General features: G+C 42.9%; 1 protein-coding gene across 1 annotated transcript in view; it reads right to left on the reverse strand.

Moving 5' to 3' along the window:
• GPA33 (glycoprotein A33) overlaps positions 1-24640 on the reverse strand; it is a 41484-nt gene extending 16844 nt beyond the window's left edge. Inside the window, exons 1-3 of the mRNA XM_060234466.1 lie at positions 24377-24640; positions 17108-17259; positions 4561-4780 (exon numbers count right to left, since the gene is read on the reverse strand). Coding sequence (XP_060090449.1) covers positions 4561-4780; positions 17108-17259; positions 24377-24419 — 415 coding nt within the window. The 5' untranslated portion in view covers positions 24420-24640. The remainder of the gene's footprint in view (positions 1-4560; positions 4781-17107; positions 17260-24376) is intronic.
• Positions 24641-24885: the final 245 nt, after the last annotated feature.

Here is a 24885-nt window from a genome sequence, read left to right on the forward strand (position 1 = left end):
AGATTCCTACAACTGTGGTACGTCATATCCCTCCCTGTCCTAGATATGAACAACCCTGAAGGGCATTTCCTTCTGAATATCCTCCATGGGTGAAGAGACCAAATACTACTGGGAATTCCATTTTTTTCTAGATCTCTGGGGCATTTGCACTATTGCTATAACTAGTCCTACACTTCCTGTGGCTTCCTCTGCCCAGCTAAAGGTCACTGGTACTATTAGTACAATCCCTAGAAACTGAGGTGCATTGGAACAGGCTTTAGTGCTCTCCATATGGAGTACATTGATGTGGTCACTTTCTCCATCACGAAAAGTCTTCCAGACATCAACAAGGGTTCATGGCTGCCTCAGTTCCTGCCTCACTAAAGAAGAGATGCTTTAAAAGATCCAGATGGATGCCCCTTCCTTTTCACTCAGCTGGCATCAAATTCCATTGTGAAAGCACTCCAGGGGAAATGGAGGTTCCCATCATTCACTCCAGTGGAAGGGGGGGGGTGGCACAAGTTGAACACAGTTGGCTGCAAAGTCTATTCCTCTTCAGCCCCTAACTTTAAGCTGTGATATACAAAGTGATCATGGGACATTATCAACTGGGGAAAATATCTTTGTCTGAAGTACTCCTAGAGGGAAAATGTAGATTAGCTAAAACTCTGCAATTAGAGGTCTCCAAACTGTCTAAATAGCAGATTAACATGTTAGCACTTATTGGTCTACACACAATCTTGCTACTGCTGTCTTCTTGATGCACAATTGGTTGCATTCAACTGTGTTGCCTAGCAAAACAAAGACCAGAACAGAGGAACTCTCTTTTGGTGATCAGAGTCTTCAGTTCTCAAATGGATGATGCTCTTGAGATAACCTGCCAAAATAGATACATGGCTAGATCTTTGAGGGTTACACCCTCTCAATAATGCCCTCATAGACCAATGAGGTATTCCAGACCCTAAACCCCTTACTACAGAGTTCATAGGAAACCATACTTTGTTTTCTGCCCTCCCTAAGCATCTTCATATGCGGCATCATGGTCTGCTGTTCCACCCCCAGAAGAGAAAGACTATGTCCCAGTATCTTAACCGTCTCATTTCATAAGCAGGGTTTTTGACAGCCTATTCCAGTTCCTTCTGTTTCCATAGGAAATCTGGCAATTGTCCCATTCTCAATGGAAGCCATCTCAGGATGTTGGTTTTGGCTATCATATCAGATGACTATGCCCTAGAATGTAGGCCTCATCTACATGACCTTCCTCTTTCAGCCAACCTCCCTACTCCTTTCTATTAAATTGCTGAGAGGCTTCAACCCTTCTATAGAAGGGAACAGTGGAACCGGTGCTTGTGATGGAACAGCAACTGGAATTCTACTCAAAACTAACAAAAAGAAGGGAATAGGCAGCATATTCCAGATATAAGTCTTGCTGCAGGTAAATAAATTCAGGGAGGTATCTATAAACAACAGTCTGCCACTATTGCACCAAAGGTGTGATTTGTAACCTGGACCTGTTGGATGTGTATTTTCATTTCAAAATAGTGCATTCCCAGTTCTTTTGATTCCGGTGTGGCACATCATTTCTGCCCTTTGGCCTTGTAATTGCACCCAGCATCTCTGCAAAGGTCCTATTGGTAGTTGCCTATTCCAAGAAAACAGGATTGCAAGATCTTCCTGTATATGGATGATTGGATGATCAGTTATGGGCTGTTTTCTCAACTGCTTTTGAATCTCAGTAACCAGAAGGCATGGTAGGGAAGGCAGCACGGTATAGTCTGATCTCATTGGATCTCAGAAGCTAAGTGAAAGACTGACAAAGAAGATTCTTCTGAGGAAGGCAATGGCAAACCACCTCTGCTTCTCTTTTGCCTTGAAAGCCTCTTGCTGGGGTCACCATAAGTCAGTTGCAACTTTACAGCACTTATATACATACATAACCTGAAGGAATTACATCAGGTCACTCGAGAAAAACTGAATAAACAGCCTTCATTGGGTCCTTTTCACAAGGCAAGTGCCAGGGTTTTTTTCAGTCAATGCCAGGGTTTTTTTCATCCTTTAGAAAGGATACAGGCTATTTGTTTGTTAATAAGGAATTTCCTACTCTGCAATTTCCATCCAGCCCTCTGAATACAGAGGCTGTTGGTTCTCATGGCCCCCACTACTGTTGTAGTACCCTTGGTGAGACTTTGGATAAGATTGCTTCAGACTCCATTTATCAGAGTTTTCAACCCTTTCTGCCACAACCAAAGAAGTAATCCACAGATAGGTATCTTCTCTCAAAGGGTGGAGTAGGGATATTGCAACCATCTTATAGCCAGTGGCATCTGGTTTCCTCAGGCAATATAATTGCACATAAGCATTTTAGAGGAGTGTGTTATGTAATGTTAGTCTTTCATGCTCAACTTGAAAAGAAAGACCATTCAAGCAGCAGTGGAGAATATGACAACCATATTTTATTTAAACAGGGAGGCATGGCCTTGTTGCCCCGGTTTTGGAATCACTGATCATTGCATGGCCCAGGCCATCCAGTTCCCATAATCAGCAGTTCCCTCAGCAAGGATCCAATAGATGCTCCTGAATGGGTGATTGAATCTTTGTTTCTCCACCCAGTTTTTGAAATGTGGGGTTTTCTCTCTCATAGCAAGAGTCCCCTGCAAGATGAGGGATGAGCTTACCCATGCCACCTTGATAGCTCCTTTTGGACCTGGGCAAACTTAGTTTGTCAGGTTACTCTCCATATCATGGAGTGTGTGGAGTTTTACATGTTTCCCCATGATAGCACCTTCTTCTCATAGGGCAGAGTTTGTCACCACAATTCATAGCCTTCCTACATCTCACAGCATGGCATATTCAGAATTACTTCAAGATTTTTAAAGATCCAGTCAAAGAGATTTCTGATAGCACCAAAAAGCCCCATCTACTTAAAAAAAAGTATAGACTTCAGCAGAACAAGTTTGTCTCCTTGGCATCTTTGAAAGGCCTGAACTATAAATTGTGTCTTCTGAAAATGTGTCTTTTGAGTGTTTGCTTCATTTAGCTTGTTCTGCATCTCGCTGAAGGTCCAGTTGGCTACTGTAGTGATGTTTCATGCACATTGGGAGAAAATTATTTGCCTGATGAGAATCTAAGATCTTTATGAAAGGTTTGGTGGTGTTTCATTAAGTTTCCTAGTGGAAAATCTCCCTTGTTCTTTCTAAGCACATGACCATTCCTTGAGCTGACAACTACTTGTTACCTCTACCTTTTAGCAATCTAGGTAGTATTCTTCATATTTATTACACCAGCCTGCAGGTTTAGCAAACTGCAAGGTTTTAAATGTGACCCACCCTTTTAAAAGATTCAGTTTGTCCCAAAGGTAGTCTCCACCCTCCAAGTTGTGGTCTCTCTATTTTTTTTTCCTGTTGCAAAGGACAAAGTTGAGCACTGGTTGCACTCAGTGTGCTATGAACACTTCTCTTTTATTCAAACAGAACGAAAGAATTAGGAACGATCCACATCTTTTTATTGCTTATGGTAGTACAAAGAAGGGACATAAGGTCTCTCCTGAAAAGTAGTGTTGTGGTTCTTTTTCTTTTGCCAATCATTATGCCACGAACAGCTATGCTGCAAAGGAAGCAAAGGTCAGAAAAGTGGTGTTACAGTGGTCAGAAAAGAGGTCAGAAAAGTGGTGTTACAGAGGTCAGAAAAGAGGTCAGAAAAGTGGTGTTACAGTGTCTGTTCAACTGAGAGCAGCACAGCTACCACTGAAGTGTGTTAAAGTGGTTCACTATTTTTCCATGTGGGACTGCACAGTGACCATGATGATGAAAATAAGGTTTTATTTATGTGTAACTGATGTTCATCAAACGATCACCTGCGCAGTCACACATCCCTCTCTCCATTCCCATTACGAGATATGTGGCTCTCGATTTTGGTTTCCCATAGCAGCTTTGAGGAACTGAGAGATAGGTGCTCCTCTTCCCCTAGCCATGTGCTAAAAAGGTTGCTTGAAGAAGAGAGCAATGCCTTCACACACTGTCAATCCTCTGTGGCCTGCACACAAGTGGTACTCATACAGGCTTCCACAGATGACCACTCAATAAATATCAGTTATAGATAAGCCCAACTGTGTTGTCTGCCTTTATAACACTATCATAACTGGTTGTGGCCTGTTGTAGCATTTGCCCTACCTCACAAAATCTTGGTGTGCTTGTGTGTTATTTTAATTGAAACTATAAATTAAACTAGAATGTGTTGGCAGAGTCAGAAACGACTAGTGCTTGCACAGGGGGACTACCTTTTACCTACCTTTACAAAATCTTCATTTTGTTTATATCTATAATGTAACCATTTCCTTTCTTAAATTGGGTAAAAGATCGGGCTGTTGTCATTGTTCTCTCTTGCTTAATAAAAACTGCTCTGCTCCAGGGTTACCTACAGTACAAATTTACATATTCCTCTAGAATAATGGCACAATAGTCTCTTTCTGCAATAGGACAGAGAATCAGTGCACTTTTCTGGAGTGAAGTACTTCCTCTTCATCAAATCACTGCTTTCTGCTCCTGTGAAATTAAACAAGATATGAAGCTGGTAATGCCTTACCAAGGACCACAAGATCCATCTGTGCACTTTTCACGGGGGGATCATGGCGCATGCGAACTGAACATTCATAGGTTCCATTGTCATCCATGGTCACATCACTGAGGGTGATGGTGAGATCATTGCTACGTGGATTGCCAGAAAGGTTCACACGATTCTTGTATGTCTGTCCTATAAATGGTGGTTCTTTCCCATCATCAAAGTACCAGTTAACAAATTCTTCCTGAAGAAGGAATAAAGGAGTAATTTCAAAAGACTTGCATCTTTACTCCAAGGTAGCTCCCATTATATTCAAGTGGCTTTACTGATTGCTGCACAAGTACAGGCTGGCAGTCTTAAATTTTGTAGCAGAGGCTTATCACTGTTAAATGATAATTGTGTATTGCATTGAGAAACATTTCTCTATCATTTCGGATCTAGGAGTTGAGGGGGGGCCCTTCACTATGATTTCTTGTTTTCAGATAGGACATTACCGTGTGGGTTTCAAAATCCATGATTTTTCGGGGGGGGGGGGGGTCCCAGGTGTTCCAGACCATTATTTCCAATGGGGAACCAATTCAGGAATCTGGGGCAGATGTGGCACCAGATTTGCAGAGAACATAATCCTGTCTCAAATTTAAAGACAATCTAAATTTCAAACTGAATGGACAAAGGCGCACCTCTATCTACAGATTCTTATTAGGGGGGAAAGGCACCATACGCCTGCATTTATTCCTGTCTATATTTTTAAACATAATCATACTGCGACTGACAAAAAACATTTACCTTTCCACTGAAAACTGTGTGTTTGCTCTCCTTCCTTTACATAAAACCTTCTGCCTGCCCCACCCTGTCCCTTCTCTGCATTCTTTGAAAATGGTTCATAGTTTTTAAATAAACAGACTGTGAGCATGTGATGAATTAGTCATCCAATTGCTTTGTTTTTATGCTGGGCAATCACTCTAGGGATTCCTTAATTAATAATTAGTATATTACTATTTAAGGGGTTCCTGGGGGAAGAAGAGATGGTGGCAGTTGGGGAGATGGAGTATGGGGGATTCCCAGAACTTAGCTACATGATATGTTTATGATTTGCCTTTGGGTACACTGTTTCCAAGAATGTTGTGTAAAAACCATAGAAGCTCATTTTACTGATAAGGGATAGCACAGCTGGAGGGGGGAGTTCTTGCTCCCCGACACCGCTTATTTCCTGATTCTGGAGAACCCCCCCCCCCCCCAGTGGGAAGTTATTTGCATAAATGTGAAACAGTACATAGCACTCATGAAGCAGCATAGACTCCTCCATGGAAATTCATTCTCGGGGGCTTGTCTCCAAATGGAATTGGTTGAGAGCACTCACCTCCTGATCCCTTACAAGAATCTGATTGGAAGAGAGAAATGCCACTGCTTGGGAAATCCAGAGGATCAAATAAAAGCAAGATGCCTAATGACAAGCATCCAAATATGAAAAACAGCGCAGATTTGTGTGTGTGTTCATAATGCCTAAGAATCCTGGATTTGTATTGCTGTTCTGGAAAATTGTGGTATCAACCTTAAATAGTGATTTTTGTGTATATTTTTGGCTTGAGAATTTCATAATTCTCACCCCTAAAATGTATTTTTAAGGGGGGAAGGTCCTACCCAAACCATTTTGCTTCCACTACTGATATCTTGCCGCAACCTGCCAAAGACATATAAAAATTTTAACTATTTTAAAAACAGGATCTGTTTCAGTTGATTAATAGTATAGACTGTTAATCAACTTACTTCCCAGGCAAAGGCACTTTCATTTTTTATTACCATTTGAGTACTATCACAAAATCACAATAAAATAAGTTTTAAAAATATTTGTGGCATCAAAGTGAAACGCTTCATTCCCCTCCCCCCAAAACCTCCTGATAATATATTGTTACAAAAGTAAGGGACCTTTGAGGACTTGCAAGGGTGAATCACATGGACCCACTCCCTCTCTTGATTTTTTCCCAGACTTGCTTTTTCTCTTTGCCCCATCAGTGCTTGCTGCTTTTCTCCTCTCACACACGTTTACCTACCTATCCATTTCTGTTTCTCTTGTCAGCCTCTGTACCCACACTTTTATGAACTCATCTTTTCCTCCTCTTCTCCCCATATTCAGTGGTTTTTTTACCCTCTCCAGCTTTACCTTCTTTTCCTCCCATCTTTTACCTTTTTAGTCTCACTTCCCCCCTTCTCCCACACTGAACTGAGTCTTGAAATCCTCAACAAAGTTGTTTGTGGATTCTCCAGCTACTCCCAAAGTAAACACCAAATTCTTACTACGTGGCCTCATGAGATCTCCATGGTACAGTTTTCTTTAAAAAGCAGTCATGGCTTCTGTGGTTTTGAGGTTGTTTTAATCCCCCCATTTTATTTTATTTTTAAATATTTCATATTGTTTTCTGAAAACTTGGAGCTTCCTGTCTGTCCCTGGCCTTCCGTGCGAATGTTTTGATCCACACTCTATGGCTCAGTTCAGAATTAGACATAACTTGCTGGAAACCTACACAAACTTGCAGGGAGGCATCTGATTTGACCCTTGCCCACTATTTCCTCTTTCCCCTCCCAATAGCCTCTGCTCTTTTCCTACTTCCTTCTCTTCTTCCCACCATTCAGCCAACCTTTCTTTATCTGCCCCCCTTCCCCCTGCCCCGTCTTCAGCTTTCTGTCCTTCCCTCCCACTGGCAGCTTTTACCTAGGAAAACTCTGGCCATGTTGCATGGTGCCAGCAATGTGATTGGGAACCTTATGGGGGGGTACCTCACTGTCTCCATACCCACTTCCCACATTATTTCCTTTTTCCTTCCTCCTTGCAGGCCCCACCTTTCCCTACTTTCTATTTTCTTTAACACCCTCCCACCAACTTCCCTTTTATGTATGACCTTTCTCCACAGTGAGACACCAAAGCAGTTTACATCATTCTCCTCTCCTCCATTTTATCCTCACAACATTTTATCCTGGGAGGTAGGTTAGGCTGAGCATGACTGGATCAAGTCACCTAGTGATCTTCCACTGCAGATTGTAGTCTGAAATTCTAACCAGTATACCACACTGACTTTCATGATGTTGGCTGTTGTTGTTGTGGGGCCTGGCTAAGTCATGCAACTTTGGTCATACCACTTCTGCATTTTTGTGACAGAAACTAAGGCCTGAAGGCTGGCAATAATGTGTGGTTGTCTAGCAATGGTAACTGAGGGCATCTATTTCAAATTGTTGGCATTCCTTTTTTCATTTGTAGGAGTTAACCCTAATTTAACCCTAATTTTTTTTAAAAAATAGCTTTTCCTACAAATGTGGGGACTTTTCTCTGGTTTGAAGAAAGAGCTGTCTTTCCTATTCCTGACCCAAATCTTTTTATTTAAGTATTCAGTTCAGTTCAGTTTGCTTTATTACGGCCCATGACCAAATACACAGCACAATGCAGGCCAACAACAACCACATAAAAATTGTAAAAATCAAGATGGACCTAAATAGGTAAAACGTAAAAATAAATGTGAAAATAAAATATAGGACATTAGTATGAATAATAAGATATGACAAATAATACAGTAGTGGTCAGACATCTTCTAGCTTAATAAATATAGTACATATAATAAAAAATTAAAAAATTATACAGCTCCAGAAAAAATATTAACTAGAATACACTGGTTAAAATTACAATCTGTTACCTCGACATTAACTTGTAAGAACCATAAAATGCAATTTGATTGCATGGGAACAAGATTGGGCAACTTTATGCATGGTCTCTGTATTTATATCAGTTTCAGAAGCATTTGTGATGGTATACAGAGTACTCAGGCATTTAAGAAAAGATAAAATACAAGCTTGGAAATATTCAAAAAACAGTCAGTTCAGGACCCCTTCTTTACATAATCCTCACGAATTCTCCTAGCTGCCGCCATAAATTTGGCACAATTAATTGTGAATTGGGGGTTAAAATCTGATAACAGCGTATTTCTGATTTTGAAATCAGAAAACCTGAGACATCCCTCCAACAAAGAATAAATGTACCTGGCTTGTATGCCAGGGTACAGGCCACACCCAAACAAAACATGGTCAATCGTTTCAACTTTATCTGCACCACAAGGACAAACCCGCTCAGCCATAGGCACCTTTCTAAAGCGGCCCTCAACGACTGCTGAAGGAAAGATATTACAACGGGCCATAGAAAAGGCCCTTCTGTGGGATGGTATTGTTAGAGCTGAGAGATAGGGGGCTGGAGCTAACACATATCTCCTTTGAGGGGGAGCTAGATAATCCGGGACCTTGGCAATATCATTCTGTCTCTCAATGTCTTGTAGTCTCTGTTTGTATTCATAGATGGAGCCACATTGAGAATTAGATATATGGATGCTTATGAGGAATCCCAGTTTTACTTTCATTTGCAGCTGATTGCAGAAAAGGAAGGACTAGGCAGTGCAACATGTCCTAGCATGAAAGTGAGTATTGAGAAAAAGAAGACTTCACTTAAGTCCAGTGATATTTCACTTCCAGACAACCAGAAGGCTTTTTCTTCTGATTTGAAGTATCAGCAGCACTTATTTTAATACATTGAATACTACAGCTTGCTTCTGAAAAAAAAAAAAAAACCTTGGATTTGGCTGCATGTTTTTCAGCTTTTCCCTAAGTTCCTTAATTTTTATCATCTCACAAATATACTGAAAGTCATTTCATAGCCTATTAAACTAGGAAAACTACAATATAAACTACCATAATTCTACAAGTGGGTAAAATGAGGCACACAGAAATAAACTCGGCAGTCCAGGAAGGCCATGTCCAGAAATAAACTTCTATTTGTACAGTTGATGCACATGCAAATTTGCCTCTCTTCTCTCATTTTGGTTAAGGGGCTTGAGTTCCCTGGATACAAGTTATGATCAGTTTGTAGCCAACTTGGATATATTGCCAAGAACTGAGATAACAGTATCAAACATCACACACCGGTTATTGAATGAGGACATGAGGAGGAGGGATGCAGCCATGTTCCGGGAGTCTCCAGCTCATTCAGCCAAATCTCCTGCCCGGGAGGATTTTAAAGGGGCAGACAATCATGCAGCTACTGATAAGGTTTACTCAGTGAGAAAATGTTATGTGTGCAAAAGCACAAAGCATCTCAAACGGGAATGTAACCGTCTTAAAGAGAAACAGTCTCCTGTTACTCCCAAGGGAGGAAAGCATGCACATCTTGTTATTGACACTTCTTCTTACAGCAATCAGTTCCTGATAGATAGCGGTGCTACGGTGAATATAATAAAAAACAAGAACCTTTTCGACACCTACACCCCCGTCTCAGGACAATGTGTAAAATTAGCTGATGGAATTTGTGCCAAGGTAACTGGCACTGGGTTTGTTGAAATTCCTAGTCTTAAAAGGAGGTTGCAAATGCTACATGTGCCAAGTATTAAGTACAATATGCTATCTGTTTCTGCTTTAACTGAGCAAGGATTTAAAGTCTCTTTTACAGCTGAAAGCTGCTTGATTTGTGCAGAGGGCATCTCTGTTGTGGCTAAAAGGCAAAATAACCTATATTTCCTGGGGAAAGAAAATGTGGTACAGCATGTGAGTATGAACAAGCCTCCTCACGATGAGTGTATACACATGTGGCACAGAAGATTGGGGCATATAAATTTCCAAGCTGTTAAGAAAACCCTGCAGGCAGCAGAAATTACCCCCAAGGCTTGTCATTGTTTTGTTGACTGTGAAATATGCAAGGCAACAAAATCCAAGGCCGCACCTACAATATCTCCAACAAAATTCCAGACAGAAGAAATACTGGACCTTGTATTTTTCGCTCTGATCGGACCTTTTCCAACCAGAAGTTTGGGCAGAGCCAAGTACTGTTTGTGTATAGAAGATCACCATTCTCGCTACGGTTTTTGTTTCCTACTAGGATCAAAGGCAGAGACGTACCAAACTTTCAGCAACTGGCTTCGTTTCGTCAAGAGAAAAACAGATAAGGTTCCACGTGCTATTATTTCTGATAATGGTTCGGAATTTTGTAATGAACGAATGTTTTCTCTGTTTAGGAAATATGGGATCAGCCACCAGCGTACAGCTCCGTACCGCCCACAACAAAACGCATTTTGTGAAAGAAGAAACCAGACTCTTTACAATATGTGTATCTCTATGATTAGAGATAGCAACCTCCCAATGAGTTACTGGGGGGAGAGTATCATGTGCGCTTCCCATGTTTTAAACTACTCTTGGTCTTCAGCAATAGGGAAGATACCAGCTGAAGTGTGGTATGGGAGAAAAGTTTCCATTAAACATATGAGAATCTTTGGGATACCAGCTTATGTTAACATCCCAAAGCAGCTCCAAAGAAAGGGGAGCAATAAGGCCGTGAAGTTGTTATTTCTGGGTTATGCAAATAATCACCAGTCTTACCGATTTTCTCAAGTAGGTGAGAAAAAATAACAACATCATGCTCTGCAAAGTTCTTGGAAAACTCTGTGGGCTGGGAGAGAACGTCATCAACAGTGTTCCTGCCTACAGCGGTGAAAACTGATACGCAGCTACCACCTAGAGGCGTGAGACGAAGTCCTTCACCCAGCAGCAGAGTAATCAAGCCAGAACCTGTAACACCCACATCTTCGGGAGCTGGAGTGTCACAGCAGCAGCAGCAGCAGACGGCGGACCAGCATGCAGTGTCAGAAGGAGCAACAGCGCCAGTGCTCAGACTATCTTCGAGATCGCTATAGCCCGGGGCAAGCGTGTGCAGTTCTTGCGGAACCTTCTTGCTACGAAAGCATCAAGCACCTGTCGCAAGACCAGCAAGCAGGCTGGACTGCAGCTATGAAGGCGGAGCTTGAGTCGTTGAACAATCTACAAGTCTATGAAGAAGTTATGTTACCACCAAACCAAAAACTCTTAGGTTGTAGATGGGTTTACAAATTAAAATCTGGGGCAGATGGTAATGTGCAGTACAAGGCTAGGCTTGTTGCACAAGGGTACTTGCAGTCTGTGCAAGACTATGACGAAACCTTTGCACCCACGCTCAAAGCATCATCCATTTATTGCGCTTTGGCTTATGCTGCCAAGCACAACTGTTTTGTTAAACACCTGGATGTTAAAACCGCGTATTTACATGCTTTAGAACACACTATGTATATGAAGGTGCCACCAGGTGTCTATGGTGGAGATAAAAATGTGAATGTATGCTGGAAACTTAAGAAATCTTTGTATGGTTTAAAACAATCGGGTCACCAGTGGAACCAGTTTTTAACTGACAGTTTGAAAAAGCTGGGTTTCAGACAGGGTGTAGCCGACCCATGCATTTTTACCAAGGGAAAAGGGGAGCAGAAGTGCATTATACTTGTTTTTGTTGATGATCTGGCTATCATCTGTGAAAATGTAAAAATATTGAATACCATTGTTGAAACTCTGAACAACCAGTTTACTATAAGGGATCTGGGCAACATCAGACAATATGTTGGCTTAGACATAGTGTGTGTAAATGGTGGATATCGAGTTTCCCAAAGGGGTAAAATAGCTCAGTTATTGAAGAGCTACAAAATGGACCAAAGCAAAGGAGTTCAATGTCCTATGTTGCAGCATTTTGATTTAAATGATGATCAGAGTCCATTGTTTGACCAAAGCATTTATCAGTCCCTGATTGGTAGTCTATTATATATAGCTAACTGGTCCAGGCCTGATATTGCAATGGCAACCAACCAATTGGCCAGGGCGGTGAAGCAGCCTAGACAGAGCCATTGGATAGCGGCAAAACACATTCTTAGATACCTGAAACATACTTTAGAATTCAGCTTGTATATAACACCTGCTGAGGATCTAAGAATCCATGCTTATGCTGATGTAAGTTTTGCCAACAATCATGACACCAGACAGTCAACCACTGGTCTAGCAATTTTCTTAGGTGGTGTACTGGTGGGATGGAAATCATTGAAACAGCGACACGTAGCTCTCTCGACATGCGAGGCCGAATATTCAGCACTCAGTACAGTGTGCAGTGAACTTACCTGGTATAAACAGTTACTATCTGACTTTGGTTTGTATTATGTAGAACCAATTACTGTGTATGAGGATAATCAGGCAGCTCTCAAGCTAGCAAACAGTCCTGGTGTAAAAGCAAGATCCAAACACACAGACGTCAGGTTTCACAACGTGAAACAGTGTTTAGAAGATAAGTTTATCACCCTTGAATATTGCGCTACGAATGACAACATTGCTGACATCTTTACAAAGGCTCAGACAGTGGTAAAGCACAAAGAAAACTGTTTGAAACTAGGTCTGAAGTAAAGAGGCAATGATACAACAATGTTATGAAAAAATGTATATAGACTATGAATGTTGAATAGTTCTATACCTGTATAGCATGTTTAGTTACATAAAGGGGAGGATGTCAGTGTTAAGTTGCTTTAAGGGAACTGAGTCATTGTTATGCAACTAGGCTATACAGGAAAGATTAAAGTCACGAGAGTAACAGGTGCAGCTAATGGCACAATCACTGTTAGGATTGGATGGCTGCACTATAATAGCGAAAGCCTTGCTCTCAGCATTTGTGGGTGATAAGAAGGAGCAGAAGGACGTGCGTGAGTGAGGAGGAAACATCTTGACTGAACTACTGTTACTCTGGAGGATTGCATGGCTATAGATGTAATGTATGGACTGGATTTCTGACTTCTCTTCTTGGATATTGGCTTGGTACTGTATATTGGAAGGACTGCCTTTATGTGTATGAACCATTGGAGTGTCTGTGACTGCCTCTTACGTCTTAACCCAAAATACAACTGTTTAACTGGCTGTTTGGAGTTTTGTCTCTTTATCACAGTTTCTGGAGTGCACTCTACAGTTTGCTCACACAGGGGAACTCCCCATGCATTCAAACTCTGTCAGGTAGTACCTATACAGCTTCAGGCAATCTTGGAGTTGATAGATTATCTAGTTTCAATCCAGTTTCATGCTTGAGTTTGGGAAAGAAACAGCCCCTGTTACCATGATTTAGGAACTGTAATGGGAAAGTGACAGAGGAGAGCATCCCTGGTGATTCTCCTGGATTCTCACCAGTTTTTTATTACACTGATCACAGTATCCTTCTGGATAGTTATTGGGTTTGGAGTGGGGAGGTGGACACCGTGCTTCAGTCATTGTCTTATTTGACCAGATAATTCCAGGAGGTGGTGTTGGGGGAATGGTACTCAGCCCCATAGTATCCAGGGATCCAGCTTTTCTCCCATGCTGTTTAACTTCTACATCAATGCTAGGGGGATCATCAAGGAATTTGAAGTTAGGTGTCACCACTATATGAATGACATCCACTTCTATCTATCCTTAACAGCTGAGTCAAGTGGATCTCTGGAAGTCCTGAACAGGTACCTGGAGAAGATTGGCGAACTATCGGCCAGTGTCGAACCTTCCCTTTTTGGGTAAGGTTATAGAGCGGGTGGTGGCAATTCAGCTACAGGGATTCCTGGAGGACACTTCCACACTGGATCCATTCCAGTCCGGCTTTCGGCCAGGTCACGGGACAGAGACAGTTCTGGTCGCTCTCATAGATGACCTCATGTGACATCTGGATCGGGGCAGCTCAGCGGTGCTGTTGTTATTAGACCTATCAGCCGCTTTTGATACGGTTGACCATCAGCTACTGACTAGCCGCCTTGCCGATGTGGGGATTCAGGGATCTGCCTTACAGTGGCTGACCTCTTTTCTCCAAGATCGGGGACAAAGGGTGGTGATCGGGGAGGAAGCATCCCAGAGGCACTCTCTTAGTTGTGGGGTGCCACAGGAAATGGTCCTATCCCCGATGCTATTTAATATCTATATGCACCCCCTTGCCCAGATTGTCAGGAGGTACGGACTGGGTTGTCATCAATATGCGGATGACACCCAGCTCTATCTATTGATGGGCGGCCACTCCGACTGTACCCCGGAAAATCTAGACCTGGCTCTACAAGCCGTGGCATCTTGGCTCAGACTGAGTCGGCTGAAACTGAATCCGACGAAGACGGAGGTTCTCTACCTGAGTCGGGGTGGTCCAGGGGGAGAGATCCATCTGCCGACTCTTGACGGGGTGCCACTAATACTGGTCCCTAAGGTCAAGAGCTTAGGCGTGCTCCTTGAGTCCTCCCTTACAATGGAGGCCCAGGTAGCAGCCACTGTTAGATCCGCCTTTTTTCATCTTCAGCGGGTGTGGCAGCTGGCTCCTTTCCTGGAGCACAATGATTTAGCGATGATAATCCATGCTACGGTCACCTCAAGAATAGATCACTGTAATGCTCTCTACATGGGGCTACCCTTGACGCTAACCCGGAGACTACAGCTAGTGCAGAATGCTGTGGCACGGCTGTAATGAGCCTGCCACAATGGGAGCACATTCAGCCAGTGCTGAAAGAGCTGCACTGGCTACCTGTTGTGTTCCGAGTTCACTTCAAGGTGTTGGTATTGACCTTTAAAGCCCTTTATGGTCAGGGACCTGCTTATCTATGGGATCGCCTTTCTCCATATATTCCCCAGAGAGCACTGCATTCGGGGGCAAAAAACTTACTGTCCGCCCCCGGACCAAAAGAAGCCAGGTTATGTGTGACAAGATCTAGGGCTTTTTCGGTGGCAGCACCAGAGCTTTGGAATACCCTTCCAGAAGCCATAAGGGCCCTGCGGGATCTGTCTGCATTCCACAGGGCCTGCAAGACTGAATTGTTCAAGCAGGCCTTCGATGCTTGACGGAAAGAGGGCTGCTACCGGACATCACATAGAATGCTGGTGATCACTGTTCGGAAATTCAATGCTGCCTATATTGTATGGATGCAGCACTATAGAATGGTTTTAAAAATTGTAACATGTTTTTAAAAATTGAAATATGTAAATTATGGTTTTATATGTTTTATTGGTTTAACTGTATTGACATGATGTTGTGAGCCGCCCTGAGTCCTCTTGCGGAGAGGGCGGGATATAAGTTGAACGTAATAAATAATAATAAATAAAGATAATGGGATAGATAAGGGGCAATACACTGAAGCTTAGTGTAGACAAGACAGAGATGCTGCTGGTCAATTATAAAGATGCTCAAAGACTGAGGTGTCAGTCTGTACTGGAGGGGTTGCATGCCCTCTGAAGGACAAGGTTTGTAGACCTGAAGTGTACTACGGCATCCTGGTTTATGCTTAGAGATGCAGGTCTCCTCCATGGCATGTAGAACATTTTATTGGCTTTGGATGATATATCAGCTATAGCCATTCCTCAAAAAGAATGTTCTGGCCATGGTGATCACATTTAGCTTAGATTACTCTAAAAATACTCTGTGTTGGGGATTCATCTGAAGATGGTTCAAAAACTTTGCTTGTCCAAAATGTGGCAGTCAGACTACCGTCAGGAGCAGGATATAGGGATCATTCTAGTGCTGAAAGAACTATACTGGCAGCCCATCTCTTTCCAGGCACAATTCCTCCAGACCTATGACTGAGGCTATGACTGTTAGACCTGGACTGGCCTTCCCCAGCCTTCCATTGGCCACCTACACTGTCTTTAACATCAGCTTATCTGATGTCACACAAGGGATAGTTGTGCTCTAGGTGGCATCTGCTCAATATTAATAATATACTGGAAATTGTTTTTAATAGCTAATTCATAATAATTGTTATAATCACTATGGGTTTTTTTATGGTGTTGTTACCTGCCCTGAGCCCTGCTCTGCAGGAGAGAGTGGATTATGAGGAAGGAAGGAAGGAAGGAAGGAAGGAAGGAAGGAAGGAAGGAAGGAAGGAAGGAAGGAAGGAAGGAAGGAAGGAAGGAAGGAAGGAAGGAAGGAAGGAAGGAAGGAAGGAAGGTTGGTTTAAGGCTTAGGACCTAGGAATTTCTTATACAACCATCTCCCATACAGTCTAGCCCTCAAGCTCAGTTCTTTCTCACGAGCTCTCAGCTGTGCCCCACTTTCAGAAGTGAGGCAGGTGGTGACCAAGACAGCTTTTTCAGCTGTGGCACCTTGCCAGTGAAATGCTGTTCCCATCAAGGCTTGCCTGGCACCTAACCTATTCTCTTTTAGGTACCAGGCCAAAATGTTTCTTTTTACACATGATTTTATTTAAGACTTTGATCTTTTAACATCACTTTCATAGTTTGTTTTCAGCCTAGGAATTATTTTATGAAACTTATGTCAAGCTGTTTGTGCTGTGGCTGGGCTTTTAAAGCTGAATTTAACAACTTGTATTATGTTTTTATTCTGTTACCTATTGTAAACTGCCAGTTTTCTAGAGACAGCATACAAATTTTGCTAAATAAATCAACCCATCATTAATCCATGCCAGGTACATCTTTTGATGTGCATGGGGAAGTATATGCTCATTTGCAGCCACAAGGCTTACACTTGACTGGGTGTCTATATATAATGCTGGATTAGGACCAAAGTAATTATCCAAAGTTATGTTACAGCACTGTAAAATTGGGAACTAAAATAGAATTTAGGCTCTCTCTTCTGCTTGCAGCAAAGGCCTAATAAAGTCTCCTCTAATACAAGTCAGAGAGGCCAGTCTGGTTCCTTAATTTTATCCAATTTTCCCACAGATACTCATGCACAGAATACGCATATATGATTGCTCACATTTGAAGAGACTTTTCTCCAGACACCGAAGTCACTGTCAGTATATTTTGCAGAGTGTTGAAAGGTGCATGGCAGGGTTGCAGTACTTCCTCTTGCCACTTCCACTTTTTTCTTGGGTGTTTCCACCTCAAGGGAAACAACAGCTGCCACAACTAAAGAGAGGGAGAGAGAAGAGGATAAAATCACTTTTGGCCTTTGTCATCTGAATGGAAAAAATAGCATACACTGAGAGCCAAACTAAACAATGCATATGACACAAGGTCAGGTCTCCCAGCCTGATTTGCAGGTATACATGACATCAAGGAACTAACATTCCTAAGCACAAACACAGTAGGGGGCCAGATTCATCTCAGGAGCACAGCATGGGGGCAGAGTAGGCTTCCCAACCCCCCTGCCCTGGCGGGGGACCCCCGAAATTGCATCCTCCTCCCCCGCTCTCAAAAAATCTGGGGGCGGGGGGGAGAGAACATACCTTTAGGCATCATGTTGTAGAGCTTCTGATCCGTTTTAAAATGTGTCCCTTTAAGGCTGCACAGGAAACAGGAAGGGCTTCATAGGAAAGTAACAGTTTCCATAGAGAAACTTTCCCTCCCTTTCTTTTCCTGTGGAGCCTTGCTTTCCCAGCAAGCACATTCTGCTGGAAGAAGACCAAGTACGGTAAGTGTTTGTGTGTGTGAGAGAGAGAGGGAGGGGGCAGGGAGGGGGGATTCCCTGGTATGGAGGCCCTCCCCCCCCTTTAGAAAGCGTGCGGGGGGGAGGGAAATGTCTACTAGGCACTCTGTTATTCCCTATGGAGAACGATTCCCATAGGGAATAATAGAGAATTGATCCATGGGTATTGGGGGCTCTGGGGGGGGGCTATTTTTTGAGGTAGAGGCACCAGATTTTTAGTATAGCATCTAGTGCCTCTCCCCAAAATACCCCCCAAGTTTCAAAATGATTGGACCAGAGGGTCCAATTCTATGAGCCCCAAAAGATGGTGCCCCATCCTTAATTATTTCCTATGGAAGAAAGGCATTTAAAAAGGTGTGCTGTCCCTTTATATGTGATGGCCAGAACTCCCTTGGAGTTCAATTATGCTTGTCACATCCTTGTTCCTGGCTCCACCCCTAATGTCTCCTGGCTCCACCCCCCAAAGTCTCCTGGCTCCGCCCCCAAAGTCCCCAGATATTTTCTGAATTGGACTTGGCAACCCTAGGGCAGAGGGACTTCAGCCTTCCCTCCCAAACTGTTTTCCCAAGCCCAAACTGCTGCAGGTGTTCTGTTTTCACCATATGGTGCCCCACATGCTGTGGTCTCCTGCAGATATTTCAGTCTGGGAAAACAGTGCAGAAGGGAGACTGAAACCCCTCCTTTCGCCACACTGTATTCTCAAACCAAATTAGGCCCTAGTATAGTTGGGAGTGTTAATTTCCCAACATTGAATCAGGAATTGCAAATCGAATCGGGAGTTGCCGGGGCCCAGCTCATGTCACATGTATCATCTGGTTTATCCTTGAATCAACCATAAAGTACCATTTATTTATTTCGAAAATGTACGTATATGCCATATCTAGAGAAGCTTTCTCAATGTGGCTTTCTTTCACAGCACTATCATAAATCATTTAACCGCAGACAAATTCCTTGGTAAAAATATTGTTGCTATGTTCGTAACTAATTTCTCACCTCTGACTGGAACCATTAGGCACTGGAATATTTCCTAGGACCTTGTTAGTGCTGTAGTTGTTGAGATAAGAATTTACGTAGGTTTCAAGCATTTCCCAGAAGCCAGAGGGTGCTGGAAACTTTTATTTTAAAGGGACGGTCACAGAATTTTAGTATTTCAAATTCTATGTCTGTGGATAAGATAGCACAAGAACTTTCAGAATAGCATAATGTAGAGGGGCGGTAGATTATCTAGTGTTTTGTTTCATTTATGAGATTTTCTTTTCTCCTCAGTTATACTCTCTGCTTTTTCTGTTTTCCATGAGAAATGAGGGAAGATTCATTGACTCATGACAATAAAGCATTTAGTGCTCTAGAAGTAAGCAACTTCATAAGGACAAAGTCCTTGGACCGTTATATCTTTACTGGTACCACTCCCAACTAGCACCTAATGCAGTGTGCTTTTTTTTTATGTGGCTGGTTTCCACCTGCCATCCTTTACCCAATTTACACATGTATGGGCATGTCTTCTCACACTGCTGAAGAACATAACAGTGTTCCCGGATAGTCATTATACCTGGACAAAATCTTTGCTTGAGAGGCAGTTTATATTCCTGTTAGCTCCTGAGCAGCAGGAAGTGAGCAAGAGTGCCCACAAGGCTTTTGTTTCATGCAGTGTACCTTATTATTATCTGATGTAGCTCAATTGTTGTGCCTGAGAAACTGGTTCCTCCAGGCTTGAGTTCATAATCAGGTCATAAAATGAGTCTTCAGAAAGAGAAAGAGGGAATACAGCCCAGCCTCTCTAGAGGAAGTGCAAACATTCATTAGAGATTTCTTATTCCAGAAATTTAGTGATAGTGAATCAGTTCATTTGGAGAAAAGGGCTGCTTTGGAAGGTGAATTCTATGGAATTCTACCCTACTGAAGTCCCTCCTCTCTCAAAACCCCACTCACTCCAGGCTCCACCCCCAAAGTCTCCAAGTTATTTCCCAACCCAGGGCTGGCAACCTTGTTTTCAAGGACAAAAAAGTGGCTACATACTAGCTTATTCTCTCTAACAGTTACTTGTAAAGGAGCTATGTCAGTGTATGTGATTTTTTAAACTTACTTGTGAGTAATCTGTCTGGTTTACCAGGGAAGAACTGATTATTTTTGCTTCCCTCCCATCATGGAAGTGAGACTAGGAGTGGGATGGGTTAAGATAAAGATGGGACTACTGTTAGCTGACATTCTCCTGTGGGCCTCCTTGACACTGAAAAAAACTTGAATAGGACTTTGAAAGGATTTTTTAAAATGTTAAATGGAATATAACTGGATAGCAACCAGTTATACTAGGCACAAAATATTTAGGGTCAAAGGGTTGACATATTGAATGCATGCATATAGAAGCCTCTAAGTGATTTAATATGGGATGAAAAGGGGAGAAGTGGAATAAGTTGGGGAATTTATATTTCAAATTAAATTTTGTCTGAGCATTGTAAAATGTTGAAAAAATATTAATTTAAAAATCTGAATTTTGGTGGGAAGAAGTGGACCTCACTAGGCGGGCAGAAGTTGGAGGAGCTGAAACTTGACCTGGAGATGACATTACAGGGTGTGACAACACATTCCAGCCAAGATAACTGCTCAAACTCTGCCCTTATAAGGCACCATTCACAAATCTCCAGGAATTTCCCAAGCAGGAGTTGGCAACCCTAGTGTGTAGGGCTGACCAGCTTGGCAAGAAGTGGGAGGCTGGGGATTCAGGAATATGGTGGGAACAGCCATCAGTGACTGCAAGACATTACTTCCAGGAAAAATCCAGAGGTGACACCATAACTCTCTAGGAATTGCTATCAACCATAGAGTTTCCATCAATTCCTGGAGAGGCATGACACCACTTCTAGGTTTGCCCCAGAAGCAACATCATGCCTTCATCTCAATCACCATTTTAAAACCTTTTTGAAACAAGAGGTAAGGGTGAGGGATCCACTGTCCTTAGTGTGGCTGTATGTGTCAGTTTCAACTTGTACATTTCAGGTTCTCCTGCTGAGGCCTCAGGGTCCTGCCCTGACTTCACCCATAGCTTTGAGTGGCCAAGTTAATGTAGCACTTTCCTCACCTGCTCTAACTAGAGGCACTAATTTTATTTGTGCACTCTTTAGCCTTTCTGGAATATGAAGCATCTTAAATAATATCAACACTGCAAAACCCAATAGAACAATAAATGTAGTCAAAGCCATGAAAACACAAATAGAAATATATTTTTTAAAAACTTAAAAGCCAGCAAAATCACTGCTGAGTTTCCCAAAGCAGCTGGTTGAAGATCTGACTACAAATAATGCACAAACATGTATATCAGGGATCCAGTACTTTGAGAGGAAAAAGGCACTTAACAAAGTTGGCCCTGCCAACTGGCTTTTTTTCCCCATCATGGGGTTGTAAAAAGCAGGAAAAAATTAGTGCTTATTTCTCAAAGCTGACCCTTTAGAAGCTGGATTTCTGTGGTGTGAGAAAAACTTATATCTGCTACAGCTGTCCTATTAGCAATAAAGGGACACCCCAAACCCCTTGTGCATGCACTCTCTCTCTGCAAAATATTCTCTTCCCTAAATGCTTTTAAAGAAAGAATTTTACTATATATATTTGCACATTGTTAGACCTGGAGCATGCTAGCTGCCTGGGTGGAGCAAGCCGAAACTTGGTTTTGCAAGTTTGAGGATCAGGCAAGGGGACGTGGTGCTAGATCACTGCATAGGCATATAAAACTCACAACAACCTAAACTAATAAAATCCTTTTTATAAAAATCATTAAACCAGAAACTAGAAGAAAATCCATCATCAAGACAATCAACAGGAGACAATTTTATTGCTGAACGTCATCTGAAATCAATTGCTGGCTGAACAAGGGTGAATACATTGAAATTCAGTTCAGAAAAGATGAAGCTGTCCATCATGGAAACTCTAGAACTGGAGGAGTGGTGGAAATGCTTTTCTTAACTAGGTGCCAAAATATCAGACTCATAATGTGGAAATGGTCTCAGACCCAGACTCTGGGCTAGGTAGGAAAAGAAGGTTTTCACCACTGTGATGCATTCTCTAGTAACTCTTGTTTGGACTACTGCCATTTGGACTACTGTATTGAACATAAGACAGATCTGCACTGGAGCTACAATTGTTCTAGAACACAGCAGCCTTATTAATTCTGAATGTCAGCTTCAGAAAGAACATAACATTTTTAATGCACTTCATTGGTTGCCAATGGTGACCCCTGACCACTCAGAAAGAGCTCCACACTGCAGCTGCAATGGTGTGGCACATAAATATTTTTTCTTCACTGCCATCAGTGTACTACAAAGTAAGCTTTAAAATGAGCCATAGCCTGTGCCTGGTCAGATTTGTCCTGAGTTCTCCACTGTTGCTCAGAATTCCCAGGCTCCTGCTGGGGGCTGAACCTGGCCCCTGTTTCCCATTGCTGCTCCAGCAGTTGACAGTAAGGAGAAAAATTGTATTTATTTATTTACATCATTTTAGTCTACCTTTTTTCATTGGGAAGGTGGATTACAATAACCAATGCATTAGAATAACCAATGCATTACAATGATTACAATAACCAATGCATTAGAGCCTGGAACTACCAGAAAGAAACAGAAGCATAGCATAGGTATTAACATGACATATTAAATAGAAATTACATATAATGCAGCCTTATGAACTGCATAGAAAGGTTCGCTTGAATAGTTCAGTTTTGCATAGTTTGCAGAAGGCAGTGGAAGCATTACTGACCTCCTCGGGCAGGCCATTCCACAAGGCAGGAGCCACAGCAGAGAAAGAACAGGTATGGGCAGTTGATTTTGCCCTTTTGCAAGTTAGCACCTGCAGAAGCCCTTGCTGACATGAGCAGCTGTCGTGGCAGATCATAGGGAGAGACTGAGTCCCCTATATCCCCTTGGACTTTTACTGGATGCCAGGCCCCCTGTATTCGCCCCCCCCCCCATTAGAATTTTTCTGGAATTTTTCTCTAGCCACCCCCCTTAGGTTTTTTTTCCCTTCATCATCTACAGCTCTTAAATAAACTAAGGGCCTGCCTAGGCTCTTAGAACTGAGAGACGGCACCTAGGAGTGATGTCAGGACATTTTATTCCAGAGGTCAACCAAGGCCTTGACAGGAGAGGAGGCACAACCATTTCAGCAGCAAAATCTCCAGGATTTCCCCAAGAAGTGACATCATGCCATCAGCAATTGCTGCCACCCATGTCTGTGCCCCCCATCTCCCACTGGTTGCCAGGCCGGACCAGGCAACCCTGCTCCAGATGAACAGTCCAACACTGTTGTAACTCACTGTGGTAACAGGCAGCATCTGAGGATATAATTTAAAAGCTACATGAAGCACCTGCAAAATGGCAAGGCCTTGGGTAAGGTTATGGTGTCGGTCACTGTCATGTCTCAGATGCTGTCAAATAGATGCTCCTGCATCCACATAGTATGCAACAACTTAGTCAAACTAAGTCCCAGTGTAGGGTTGCCAAGTCCAATTCAAGAAATATCTGGGGACTTTGGGGGTGGGGCCAGGAGACTTTGGTGGTGGAGCCAGGAGACATTGGGGGAGGAGCCAGGAACAAGGTTGTGACAAGCATAATTGAACTCCAAGGGAGTTCTGGCCATCACATTTAAAGGGTCAGCACACCTTTTTAAATGTCTTCCTTCCATAGGAAATAATGAAGAATAGGGGCACCTTCTTTTGGGGCTCATAGAATTGGACCCCCTGGTCCAATCATTTTGAAACTTTGGGGGTACTGTGGGGAAAGGCACTAGATACTATATTGAAAATTTGGTGCCTCAACCTCAAAAAACAGCTCCCCCCAGAGCCCCCGAAACCTCCAGATCAATTCCCCATTATACCCTATGAGAATCGATCTCCACATAGGGAATAATGAAGACGTTTCCCTCCCCCGTTTCTGGCAAATCTGATGTAGGGGATTGGCCTCTCTACTTACGAGTTGCTGCCAGCTTCTTCACAGCAACACAGACACACCATCCCAAGTTGAAGCCTTTCAATCAAGCCTCCAAAGGTGCAAAGGCACGTGGTACTTTGGAGGCGGGGGCAGCTGACTGGGGGCGGGAAGCAGCCTGGAAAAACGGAAGAACTCTGGCTGCTGCGATCGGGGCTGGGTGGGAAGGGAAAGGCAAGGAGAAGCTGCTGCGATCCAGGGTGGGAAGGAAAGGGACGAGGAGAAGCATCAGGGATCAGTGGGAAGGGAAGGGGCCAGGAGAAGCTGCTGGGATCGGGGCTGGGTGGGAAGGGTCGCCATTCCCCCCCCCCCGCTTTCTGGATTTTTGGCGAGCGGGGGGAGGAGGCTCCAAATAGGGGGTCCCCCGCCCAGGCGGGGGATTTGGGAAGCCTATCCCAGTGAGAAAAGCAAATTATAAACAAAGTAAAATATTTTTATTTGAGAGAAAATGAAAAATAGATTTAAGTTACAGATTCCTGGAAACATGACCTTAAATGAATAACAATACATTTACTGTGCTGTACGTCCATGAGATATTTGTACAGGGATTCACAAACTTAACAATAGAGCAGCCCACTTCCCTATCCTTCACTGACAAGTGTACTATTACTAAGAGAACAGTAGTACTCACCCACACTGAGTATGAACAACTCAGCCCCTTTATTTGCTCTCATGATGTCTCCTGGGTTGCCAGGTATCCAGGTGACTGAAATTTTGTGATTTAATTTGAGGGAAACACAACCTGATTCAGAGTCACAGCTGAACTCTGTCGCTACAGTTTCTTCCACTACCTGTTTTCTCTGCTTCCTTATCCTTTTATCTTGATTCTCCCTCCCACGCCCTTCTGATTAGAGTGACAGGCTGTGTCACCACTCAGGTCTCTCTCTCCCCCTCCCAAAAGGAAATGCTTGTGCCGTCTCTCAGTCGCCCTACCCTCACCTAAGTAAACATACCACCCTTCCTGATCTCTCCTGACAGACAGGTACACAAAGTAATAAGGCATCACAAAAACGCTGAGGAAAATGCTGTGAATGCGCTGGAGAAAATGCTGTCAGAGGGATGTTGCAATAGGGAGGCACTAGGCCTGCTCCAGGTGCTTCCATTTTATTGAGATAGTTAAAACAGTAAGCTGCTTACTAG

Source organism: Heteronotia binoei, chromosome 3, assembly GCF_032191835.1.
Source record: "Heteronotia binoei isolate CCM8104 ecotype False Entrance Well chromosome 3, APGP_CSIRO_Hbin_v1, whole genome shotgun sequence".
NCBI lineage: Eukaryota > Metazoa > Chordata > Lepidosauria > Squamata > Gekkonidae > Heteronotia > Heteronotia binoei.